Source organism: Apis dorsata, unplaced genomic scaffold (assembly GCF_000469605.1).
Source record: "Apis dorsata unplaced genomic scaffold, Apis dorsata 1.3 scaffold_11, whole genome shotgun sequence".
NCBI lineage: Eukaryota > Metazoa > Arthropoda > Insecta > Hymenoptera > Apidae > Apis > Apis dorsata.
The window spans coordinates 34,660-46,124 of NW_006263314.1; the positions used below are offsets into that span (position 1 = coordinate 34,660).

Consider the following 11,465-nt stretch of genomic DNA (forward strand, 5'->3'; position numbering starts at 1 on the left):
CGAGACGAGTGTTAATGCACGATAGATTTCCATCTAAGGGGCGGATCGCTATTTTCGGCTGCGAACCGATATGGATAAAGGGACCCCACAGAGCCGGCACTGTGCCACTCGCCGCTCTCGGTCTCTTGCACGACGTACGCCCTAAGCGACTGTTGCCGATCTTTCGAGTAATTAGCGAACGGTAAATCGAATCAGTGTTTTTCTTAGTTTTTATCCAATTAGACCGTGTTAGTGTAAATAATACGAATCACCATATCGCACGATTGTAAATTAAACTTATTAGACAACGATACCGACTGAGCCAAGTGCGACACACTGTACTAAAGATCCATGCATTGTATTACATTGTATACCTTTCGAGCTTCTGAAATTTTAAGATTTTTATCTGGCCATAGATCTGTCAAAACATTAGTTCTGACATATATCGTAACTTCATGACTTCGCTATAATGTGGTCCGAACTACTATACCGATAAACTTTCTTTTCTCGATCGCTATGGTCGAGACGAGAGTTATTCGCGTATGATTGCTTTGATCCTTGGAAAATGGAAAACAGTGCATAGAAACGTAACGAATCGTAACCGAAATTTCGCAAAATGTAATTCGTATCGTTTCAGTGATTTCGTGAAATGGAAAACGGTGTCAACCTTGTTGAGAGATTGAATGATCGAATATTTTTTCGTTCCAGGATCTTGCATGTTTACAAATTTTAATTGTGAAGTGACATTCTACGAATTGTGATAACGATGCTAGTGCTTTTCTAATTGTTCGTCGTTATTGCTAACTTTGATAAACACTTTTCATTTTTTTAACAAACTATTGGATACTTTTTTTAAATCATTTGATATAATTAGAATATAGATTAATTTAATCGATTTTATAATTATGATGAAATTTTTCAACATATTTTACTAAATATAATAATTTTTATAACCACATATTTTACTAAATTAACGGATTTCTTTGTCTTAAAATTAGATTACGATAAATTAGATTATTTATCTATTTTGTTATAATTAACATTTTTTAAAAATCTTGGAATTTTATTAACTTTTATTATATAACTATTAATTGATATTTTTCATGACACGAACTCATAAACGAAATTTATTTATTCCTTATTTATTCCTGTTTATTTTTAATATTATTATAATTTTTTTTACAAAAGTTTTCTTTGTAAGGTTAAATTTACAAAGAAAAATTACAAAGAAATAAAAAGATTCAACATCTTTACGTATAATAACTTGGTAAAACAGAAAGTCGTGAATGATTAAAAATAGATATATAGAAGAAACGCTTAATTTCGAATATTTAATTAAATTTCTACAGAAACTAACATTAATAACCAACCAAGATGTGTGATGATGATGTTGCGGCACTAGTCGTGGACAATGGGTCCGGTATGTGCAAGGCGGGATTCGCTGGAGATGACGCACCGCGTGCTGTCTTCCCCAGCATTGTTGGCCGTCCACGTCATCAGGTACGCCATTGAAACAAAAAATATTCTACAGTTTGCAGCATCAAATAAAAAATTTTCAATAATTATTCCAGGGCGTGATGGTCGGTATGGGTCAAAAAGACAGCTACGTAGGAGACGAAGCTCAAAGTAAAAGAGGTATACTCACTTTAAAGTATCCTATAGAGCATGGTATCATTACTAATTGGGACGATATGGAGAAAATATGGCATCATACCTTTTACAACGAATTACGAGTTGCTCCCGAGGAACATCCAGTTCTACTTACCGAGGCTCCCTTGAATCCAAAAGCTAACCGCGAAAAGATGACCCAGATCATGTTCGAGACCTTCAACAGTCCGGCCATGTACGTCGCCATCCAAGCCGTGCTGTCCCTGTACGCTTCCGGTCGTACCACCGGTATCGTCCTGGACTCGGGAGACGGCGTCTCTCACACCGTGCCCATCTACGAAGGCTACGCCCTTCCTCACGCCATCCTCCGTCTGGACTTGGCCGGGCGCGATTTGACCGACTACCTCATGAAGATCCTCGCCGAAAGAGGCTACAGCTTCACCACCACCGCCGAGCGAGAAATCGTCCGTGCCACCAAAGAGAAACTTTGCTACGTCGCTCTGGACTTCGAACAGGAAATGGCCACCGCGGCCGCCAGCACCTCCCTCGAGAAGAGCTACGAGTTGCCCGATGGACAGGTCATCACCATCGGTAACGAGAGGTTCCGTTGCCCTGAGGCTCTGTTCCAACCGTCCTTCCTGGGAATGGAATCCTGCGGTATCCACGAGACCGTGTACAACTCCATCATGAAGTGCGACGTCGACATCCGTAAGGATCTGTACGCCAACACTGTACTGTCCGGTGGTACCACCATGTACCCTGGTATCGCCGACCGTATGCAGAAGGAAATCACTGCTCTGGCCCCGTCGACCATCAAGATCAAGATCATCGCTCCTCCTGAGAGGAAGTACTCCGTATGGATCGGTGGATCCATCTTGGCTTCCCTGTCCACGTTCCAACAGATGTGGATCTCCAAACAGGAGTACGACGAGTCCGGCCCCGGCATCGTACACCGCAAGTGCTTCTAAGGTGTTGCATTCAATACAAGGGTTCATGATTTTCACCTGCTTTCTTTTCTTTTTTTCTATTCATGGTCACGTTTCTTGAGCCGTGATCCTCTTAAATATGAATATATGAATTGTAGGGGGAGAAAAAAGAGAGAAGAAGGTAGAATGGGGGGAAAAATAAGGTTTGGGAAAGAGAAATTACTAAAGTGCCTTTATTCAACACATTTATCAGACTGTAATTTACTTTTTAGTTTGTACAACACGACTGTTTGTTATTAACGTTAATTAATTTATTGATAATAATTTTCCTCGATCATTGCAACAAGTTCCTTCTAGATCTTGTAAACTTGTGTACGTTGATTTACATGTATCGTACAGACACACACACGCATACACACACAGGATACAAAGGCTTTCTTGAAAACCGTAAGCGCACGTAATTTGGCATTTGCGATACGCACGGGGTGGTAATCGACGAGAGTGAAGTATACGATATGGAAAAACCATAACCAGGCGCATCGACGTCGGCTCATATTGCTGTCTGGCGTATTGTTCTTATTATATCATATAATTAATGATAATAAAACTGTATTATATAATAATTCGATGTCGGATTATGTGAACCTTATCGCACGTGTTAGTTTCTGGCAAATACTCAAAAAGATGATATAATTGACGGGAACAAATTGCGATTTTATAGACAAAGAAATTAAAGAAAATTAGTGTTTTGGATTTTCATGACATTTATCTACGAATACAGTGTATTTTGGCAACCGGCCAATCTGGTGCAATTTCAAGTAACCATATTTTTATCTGTTTCGACAGGCCAAAAGTTATATAGTAATTAGGAAAAATCATTATAATTTTTTATGTTTCTATAAATTTTCTGCTCGTTATTCCATTAAATAAAATTAACATTATATAACGTAAGTATATAATATAAGAATTAAATTTTCAAAACGAAAAATGGTTTATATTAAAAATTGATGATATACTAATCTTAATAATCAATAATCAGAAATAAATCAATAATCCACATTCTGTTCATTGGTAATATTTTACAAAGAATAAAATTACAAATCAATTAGATCAAATCTTTTTGGATAATAATAATTAAATTGATCTGTTCTTTCCTAAGATTCATTTGTCAAATTCAATTTTATTAATATGCGCAAAATTAAACTTTGCTTATTATTCTCTTCTATTCTATTTCATTTCATATATTTTGCATCTTAATGTCGTCCATCTAAATATCATTTTCGTAAAAGAAAATTTCTCTTTCCAAAAAAATCATCTTTTTTTAACGGTAATCATATTTAAAAACGAAATAGATTTGTGACATAGCATTTTCGATATACACTTTTTGAATTCTAAAACGATCAACTACAGACTTTTCTTCAAAGAAAAACCTGTAATTCGAGACGAATGATAAAATTGTAAGACAAATAAAGAAATAGCAAAAATAGAGTTGCCGGTAGCTGAGTACATGGATACTGTGGCTATCGAAGAGTGCATGCCGAGGGTCCCTGGGATTACCTCCTAGCCTTACAAGGACCCCGGGTGACTTACGCTTATTCTGACACTTCACCGACTAAAATTAGCGCCTGTACTCTTTAGGACGTGTATATGCATGCATGCGTGCATCTGCATGGGGTAAACGTGCAATAGGATAAGTTTATCACACTTCATCTTTCTTTGGATATGCGCTGAAAATATTAATGTTAGAAGATAAATTATTTTGCTTACTCAGCGAATATTTACGATTTAATTAATAAATTCCCGAATCATTTATATATAATTTAATTATTATCGTATTTTAATTTGAATGAACAATTTCTAATTACTCTTTGTAATATTTTTTATAATATACAAGAGATTAATTTTTTCGAATTTATTAACTACTCAACTTTTGAAAGAACGAATAAATTTATTATCATATGATAAGTAAGATTTCTTGATTGATGATAATATTGATATAATGATTATTGTTTAATTTAATTATCAATTATGTTCACTGATATTGCATTCATCATAGAATTATCTTGATTTCCTATAATATTTCTTAACATAGATATATATAAATTATGTTTTTTTTATTATATTTATTAGTTGAATTAGTGTTAATTCAAAATATCAGCATCATATATCAGATATTTTTTTGTTTTGTCATCGTCTTAAAATGTATATTTTAAAATCATTGTATAAATAATATGTTTTTTTACATTAAAGAATAAAATAGATTGAAATGAAAAAAAAATTATAAAATGTATTCAATTAATATTCTATATTTTATTATCAATATGCCAAGAATAAACATAAGTAAAGAAAGTAAATAGTGAGAGAAGAATATAGACATTAAAAATTGTGAAATCAGCGCCATCTTCAGAATGCCGTAAATGAAATACATAAACACTTATACAAAAAATAGTGGAAGAGGGATAAATATAGAATGAGAATTGATAATCAACACCATCTTTTAAATATGAAAAATACTTTTCAAAGCTAGAATAAAATAAAATAAGAATTAAGAATCAGCGCCATCTTATTTCTTTTTAGAAATAATTTTTTAAAATGATATCTGTGACACTTCGATAAAAGAGGTAATTACTAAAACGTTTTTAAGATCAGTGCCATCTTGCGTTTGACTATTCAAAGATCCGACTTGTTATTAATATAACATGTAAAAAGATTTGAATTCGTGTGACGTCATGAGAAGTTATTTTTCTTATTTATAACTTGGAATACTTCCTTATACGTTCTATTATCCTAATAACAAATCGGAGCTTTGGGTGTCCAAACGCGAGATGGCGCTAATCAAAAATTTTTAATAAATTTAAATATTATAGAATAATTTATTGAAAATATTTCATTAATAATTAAGGAAAGAATTAAAAAAAAAAGACACTTAATTAATTACAATTTAAAAGTTATTTAAATAAAAATATATGATATAAAAATGAATAATAAAGAAATATTTGCTTATATATGTATGTATCTTTAATTTATATATAATAAAATATATACAAATATATATAAAATTGCAATTTATAGAAAAATATTCTGTGTATGTACAAAATATATAAATATATCTTCTTATGAGTTATAAAAACATAAATACATGTGTAAATATAGTATAATTTTTGTCAAGATTTTTAATCAATAATTAGGCAAAAAAGATAATAAAATTAATCAAATATTAAACTCTTATGAATGCATAAATACAAATAATATATAGATAAATAATAAAAATAGAAATTAGAATAGAAGTTAAAAATTGAAGAATCATAATCTTTATACAGCTTGTATTTTTATATTTGTTTATGCGTCATCATATCATTATAAGCATTTATTCTTATATATATATATATGTATATGAATGTATTGTGTTTCTTTATCAATAAAAATAATTAATCTCATAATCACAATATCAAATACTTATACATCTTTTTTCATGTGATAAATATATTTATATATATTTTGACATATCTTGTATAAAATATTGTTTATGCTTTAGATACAATGATTATTACTGTCTATATATTGTAGTAAAGCAAAGATAATCACGCGGTGACAAAGAGATAGCCATTCTTTTTTAAATGTAATCTATGTCTTGTCGTTTAGTAAAAAAAAAAATAAAATGTTTATAAAAATTAAGGTGCATATAAATTCAAAGTTTATTAGTTAATGATTTGTGACTATTAATGTGTATATATGAAACAACTAATGTTCGCGAAAGAATTTGATGATTCAATTCGACAGAGAATAAAAAATGTCGAACTTACAGTATAAAATATGTCAATATGTCAATACAAGTAATATAGGAATATTTTAGGGATATAGGTAAGTCTTATAAATAATTATTAAAATATTAATACAGTTAAGTATAATTCTAAATAAAAAGTAAAATTGTATATGAATTTTGTTTCTTAGATACAAAATTTTTATGTGACACAATATTTTTTCATTAAAAGGATTTATCAAATAAATTTTTCCATCTTATTATTAGGATTTTATTATTTATATTAATATAATTTATAAATTTATAATATTTTGACATAATTTTGATATTTGTAATTTATAAAATAATGAAAATATTTATTTTACAGATTTATATTATATTAGCACAAAATGTAATGTTAAAAGTAATATTCTTATATTATTTTTACAATGGGAAAAGTTATACCAATGAGCTGGTTGAACCAGATATTGTTGGTTTTAAGTATATTATGTGCATTGTTATCTTTAATTATACAAGAATGGGCAGGTCTCACACCATTACCAATATATGTTTCTATTTTATGGGCTATTTTTATTATAATATTATCAGTATGGCTCAGTTGTTTTTTATTTCAACTTGCATTAAAAGCTAATAGTCCACTTAACATAAAATTTCTTAATAATTGGCTATATGAAAAGTTTATTAATAATTTGAAATTATATGAATATAAAAAAGAAAATGAATGTAATAATAAATCTGAAAATGAAGTAAAGATAAATAAAAATATAAATTCTATACAAATACCTCATAAAAAACAGAAAGAAAAAATGATCGCTATATCTAATGAAAAGGAAACAAGCAATAAAAAAAAAAAGAGAACAGTAGAAATACATAATTTAGTGAAGGAAATAAATTTAAAATGCATTAAAGTTTGGTATAAATCTATCAGTGATGACAAATCATTTCCTAATGAAGCACAAGAACTATTAAAAAAATTATTGACCAAACTATTTCATAAAATCAGTTTAATTGACAAAATAAAGCTTACTCACAAGCTGTCTAATGTGTTCTTATTACATTTAAAAGAATATCACAGGTATAATATATAATTTTATATATAATAATATTTATAAAGTAAATTATTATTTAACCTAATGATTGAACTATATTATAGAGCATTACGAAGAGTAGAAAAAGGAACTGCACCAAATTTAGAGGAAGCATTTAAATATTTGCATCCTGGTTCTCGTAATGTAGCAGTATTAGAGCATATGCTTCATCGAATGGTTACTATTTTAGCACAAGAATTTTTACAGTGGGAATTAACAAGTTCATTGCCATGTAAACTTTTATTATCTATCTTAGCAAAAAGATTATTAATAGTTATTGAAACAATAAGTTCTCCACATTGGCTATTTCAAAATTTATCAGATTTATTACAACCAATGGCAAAAGAAGTTATCAAAATTCAAAATAAACAGGAAAAAAATGTATATTCACAATTCACTAAAGTATGTTCATAATTTCAAAATGTTAGCTTTTTTGTTTATTTTTTTACCATTTTTACCATCATTAATTTTCAATTAATGAAATGATTATTTCAGAAAGCTATATCTAATGCTCTAGGAGGTGGTATAACATCTGCAACAGCAGCTCTAATTCCACGATCACTACCAAAATCAAAATCTGAATCATCTAATGAAGCTTTAATTGAGCACGAAAATACCTCATTATCTATAAATGATAGGAGACCTACATTACGTTTACATAATTTAGCTACAGAACATAGAGGTCTATGGGGTCAGAGTATGGTAGAGGTAGATTCTGAAATAGAAGAAGATAAAATATCTCCTGTATATGAAGAACCTACAGATTTTGCTACAACAATTGCTAGACTTAGAACTGTATTACAACAAAAATCAACTGTGAATACACCTTTGTAAGTAGTAATAATTTTTAAATTTTTATAAAAAAAAATCAAATATATATTATATTTTTTAGACATGTTGAAGAAAAGTCTTATGTAGTATATGAAGGTAGTCAATTTACAAATTTATCCATTCCATGGACAGAGTTTCATACAGCTCTTGATGGTTCACAACAGTTACTTTATTGTATTCAATTTGATGATATAGAACAACGTGGAGTTGATTTATTTGAAACTACAACTGCTACTGTTAGGAGACAATATCGTGATTTTGCTCAGTTACATACTAGTCTACAAGAAGTAATTTTAATATTCATATATATTTGTCATTTATTGAAATATTATATGAAATATTTTTTGATATTTTATATAATATAAATTTTACAGATTCCAGAATTAGCATCTGTTATGTCAAATTTGATTTTACCAGAAGGCGGTCGTCTTGAATTAGAAAACTATTTGAAAATTTTAACTACACGCTTGGCTAATGAATGTCCATCACAATTACGACATTTTCTACGTCCAAGTAGTAACGCTAATAAAAAGGCGGATATAGTTGCACCACGATTTGATAAATTTTTGGTCAAGACAGTGAGTGGAGTTTTTAATACTTTAAAAACAGTTGTTCCAGGTTTTGAAATTGAACAAGAGGAAGAAAATGTACCCTTACCTACATTAATGCCTTTAGCTGATATTCCATGGAGATTTGTCGAGGATATTAAATCGGTAAATAAATTTAATGTTAAATAGATTATGTATATTTAATTAAATTTCATAAATTTTATAAATAATTTAATTTTATATAAAAATTTCATCTGATTTTAATAGAAAAGTTTAGCAACAGAATTTCAAAAGTTAATAACTGAAAGAACTGAATATTCCTGTGTGGATTCTGCTTATGAAGCTGTTGATTCAATGGAAAGTACTAATGATTCTGCATTATTAACTAATTGGTGGGAAATTGTAAAAAGTTCTTATGAAGGTAAATATTATAAAAAAATTAAATGTTTTGAAAATTCAATTTTAAATTATCTTTATTTGTAGAGGATATTGACGAATTGGATTCACATCTAATATTAACAAGTGTTGCTGTAGATCTTATTTGTGAATTATTGACAGGAATTGGAAGTAATAATGCTTTACAACAACAAACAGTTGTTAGATGGATAAAATTACTTTTTGGAAGTGTTACTGAATCTATATTACAAGTAATAATTTATATTTTTTTATTATATTTTACTATTACAAAAAATTATTATTATGTTCAATTACGAATGTGTTTAATTTACAGGCTGTTACTTTACGAATTTCCGATCAATTGAGTGATATATCACTTCATACTGTACAAACTAAATTTTCTGAAGAACCATTAACATTAAAAGAAAGACTGTTACAAGAGCTATTAATTAAAATTCCAAATGACATAAAATTAATATTTGGTGAGGATGATACTTTAAATATTTTAAAGTATTTACTTGATTCTTATGAAATAAAAAAAATTAATATAGACTTAAATTTACAAATATTAGATGTTCTAGCATCACAGTTATTAAGTTCATGTAGATCGAATCATAGTAAAATATCTTTATAATTTCATTTTATTTTAATTCGATAAAAACAGTCAATTCAATTCCTTTTTTCAATTCTACTAAACTATTATTGAAGTTAAAAATATTGCTAGATAAGAATTACTAGTTACTGAGATATATTTTAGTCAAAAGGAATTGATGTGCCATATGTACTAAATTTGTTGACTCGATATAATGTAGAATTATATAAAATTTTCCAAAACAGACTGTGTACCTGATTACATATTTATACTAAAGATGCCAAGTATTTTTTTCATTAATACAAGACTCTTATGAGTTGTATGATATACTTCATGTATATTAGGTACTATATGCATTTAAATTGTACATTTATATTTAATGTTTAAGTTTTGTACAAATATTTATGAAAAATTATTATATTTCTCAATTAATAAAAGTCTATCAATATATATCAAATGAAATTTAAATGTATATGAAATCTTAATAAGTTAATATATATTTATGAATAATAATATTTAATTTATAATTTCATTATGATTCCTTTCCTTTGTTTTGAGCCTTTTGTTTCTCTAATTGTGCTCTGAAACAAATTATTTTAAAAAATTATTTAATATGCTTTTTTAATATATATTAGTGTAAATATCTTAATATTTTGAAAAAATTTATATCGGAGATAAATTATTTTTAATATAAACCTTTTTATTACATTGGAAATATTAATATAATAAGACGTTTAATTATTTATGCATAATAAATATGTTAAAAAAATATTTTTGAAAAATAATATTACAATACGAATTACCTTAATTGCTGATTAAAGTCGTCTTCTACATCATCATCATCCCAGTTATCTTCCCAAACACTGATATCCTCATTGTCTTCATCTACTGCAGTCCAATCTACAAAGTCATTCAATCAAATTGAGGTTAGAATACTACAAGAATACTTTTATTGAATTTTAATAAATATACACGATATTGAATTATTTTACCTTCTGCAGGGAATTCTTCAAATTCATCATCCTCTTCTAATAATCCTAAATCAATTTTTGATTTATCGTTTTTACTTTCTGACATCGTGAAGTGAATTAACACAGATCGCACAATAATGTTTTATGGGGTAAAATGTATTTGAATTTTCTAGATTTTTCTTGTTACTAAAAATAAAATATTCAATATTGATAATTTTGAATTAAAAAAAGATATTTTATAAATTATTATAGTAAATTTCTTGTAAAATAAATAAAAACAAAGCAATATATAATATTTTTTATAATTAAATAATTAATTACATAAAATATTAATAATGCAAAAATAATGTTTTTGTATATATTGTTCCATTTTATCTTTGTATTTGATTATTATAAATATTATCTTATTTTCTTTTAATTAATTCATTCAGGATTTAAAAAAATTACTTACATATTGAAGATACATACAATAAATTTATCTACCATGGATACACAATATTTATGACGCAAGTATAATATCTTTTTCTAAATAAATCATTTTTTTCAGATATGAATAACGTAAATTAAATTTATTGAAAATTCTTTTTAAATAAAAGTAAATTTAATTTTGAATTATATAATTATAAAATAAATATTTTATTATAATTATATATTTAATTATAAAATAAATAAATATTTAATTATAAAATAAATATTTTAATATTTTATTAACTATTTATAGTCAAATAATTTTTAGTGAAATAATATATGTAACAGAATTTATTTA

At 27.5% G+C, this 11,465-nt stretch overlaps 4 protein-coding genes across 5 annotated transcripts in view; 2 read left to right on the forward strand and 2 right to left on the reverse strand.

Moving 5' to 3' along the window:
• Positions 1-3,380, reverse strand: part of LOC102674059 (DNA-directed RNA polymerase III subunit RPC1) — a 34,526-nt gene extending 31,146 nt beyond the window's left edge. Inside the window, exon 1 of the mRNA XM_006607723.2 lies at positions 2,911-3,380. The gene's annotated coding sequence lies outside the window, so the exon portion shown is untranslated. The remainder of the gene's footprint in view (positions 1-2,910) is intronic.
• Positions 25-3,136, forward strand: LOC102673271 (actin, muscle). Its single transcript, XM_006607719.2, has 3 exons — positions 25-181; positions 1,329-1,479; positions 1,551-3,136. Exons 2-3 carry the CDS (start codon positions 1,354-1,356, stop codon positions 2,553-2,555), a joined length of 1,131 nt encoding a protein of 376 aa, XP_006607782.1. The 5' UTR covers positions 25-181; positions 1,329-1,353; the 3' UTR covers positions 2,556-3,136.
• Positions 3,381-6,047: 2,667 nt separating the features above from the next.
• Positions 6,048-10,185, forward strand: LOC102673133. The gene is given in 9 exon segments (XM_031509231.1): positions 6,048-6,374; positions 6,641-7,348; positions 7,427-7,763; positions 7,857-8,191; positions 8,254-8,479; positions 8,567-8,905; positions 9,008-9,161; positions 9,224-9,451; positions 9,454-10,185. Coding segments are annotated over 8 exon segments (2,583 nt in total). The 5' UTR covers positions 6,048-6,374; positions 6,641-6,701; the 3' UTR covers positions 9,771-10,185.
• LOC102673007 (26S proteasome complex subunit SEM1) lies at positions 9,973-11,223 on the reverse strand. Of its 2 annotated transcripts, none has more exons than XM_006607717.2 (4): positions 11,151-11,223; positions 10,721-10,885; positions 10,532-10,628; positions 9,973-10,309 (listed from the first exon to the last, which is right to left on the reverse strand). In XM_006607717.2, the coding sequence occupies exons 2-4, from the start codon at positions 10,803-10,805 to the stop codon at positions 10,261-10,263; spliced, it is 231 nt and encodes a 76-aa protein (XP_006607780.1). In that variant the 5' UTR covers positions 10,806-10,885; positions 11,151-11,223; the 3' UTR covers positions 9,973-10,260. The 2 variants fall into 2 exon arrangements, with proteins under 2 accessions (XP_006607780.1, XP_031365106.1); XM_031509246.1 differs by having other exon boundaries at positions 11,147-11,164.
• Positions 11,224-11,465: the final 242 nt, after the last annotated feature.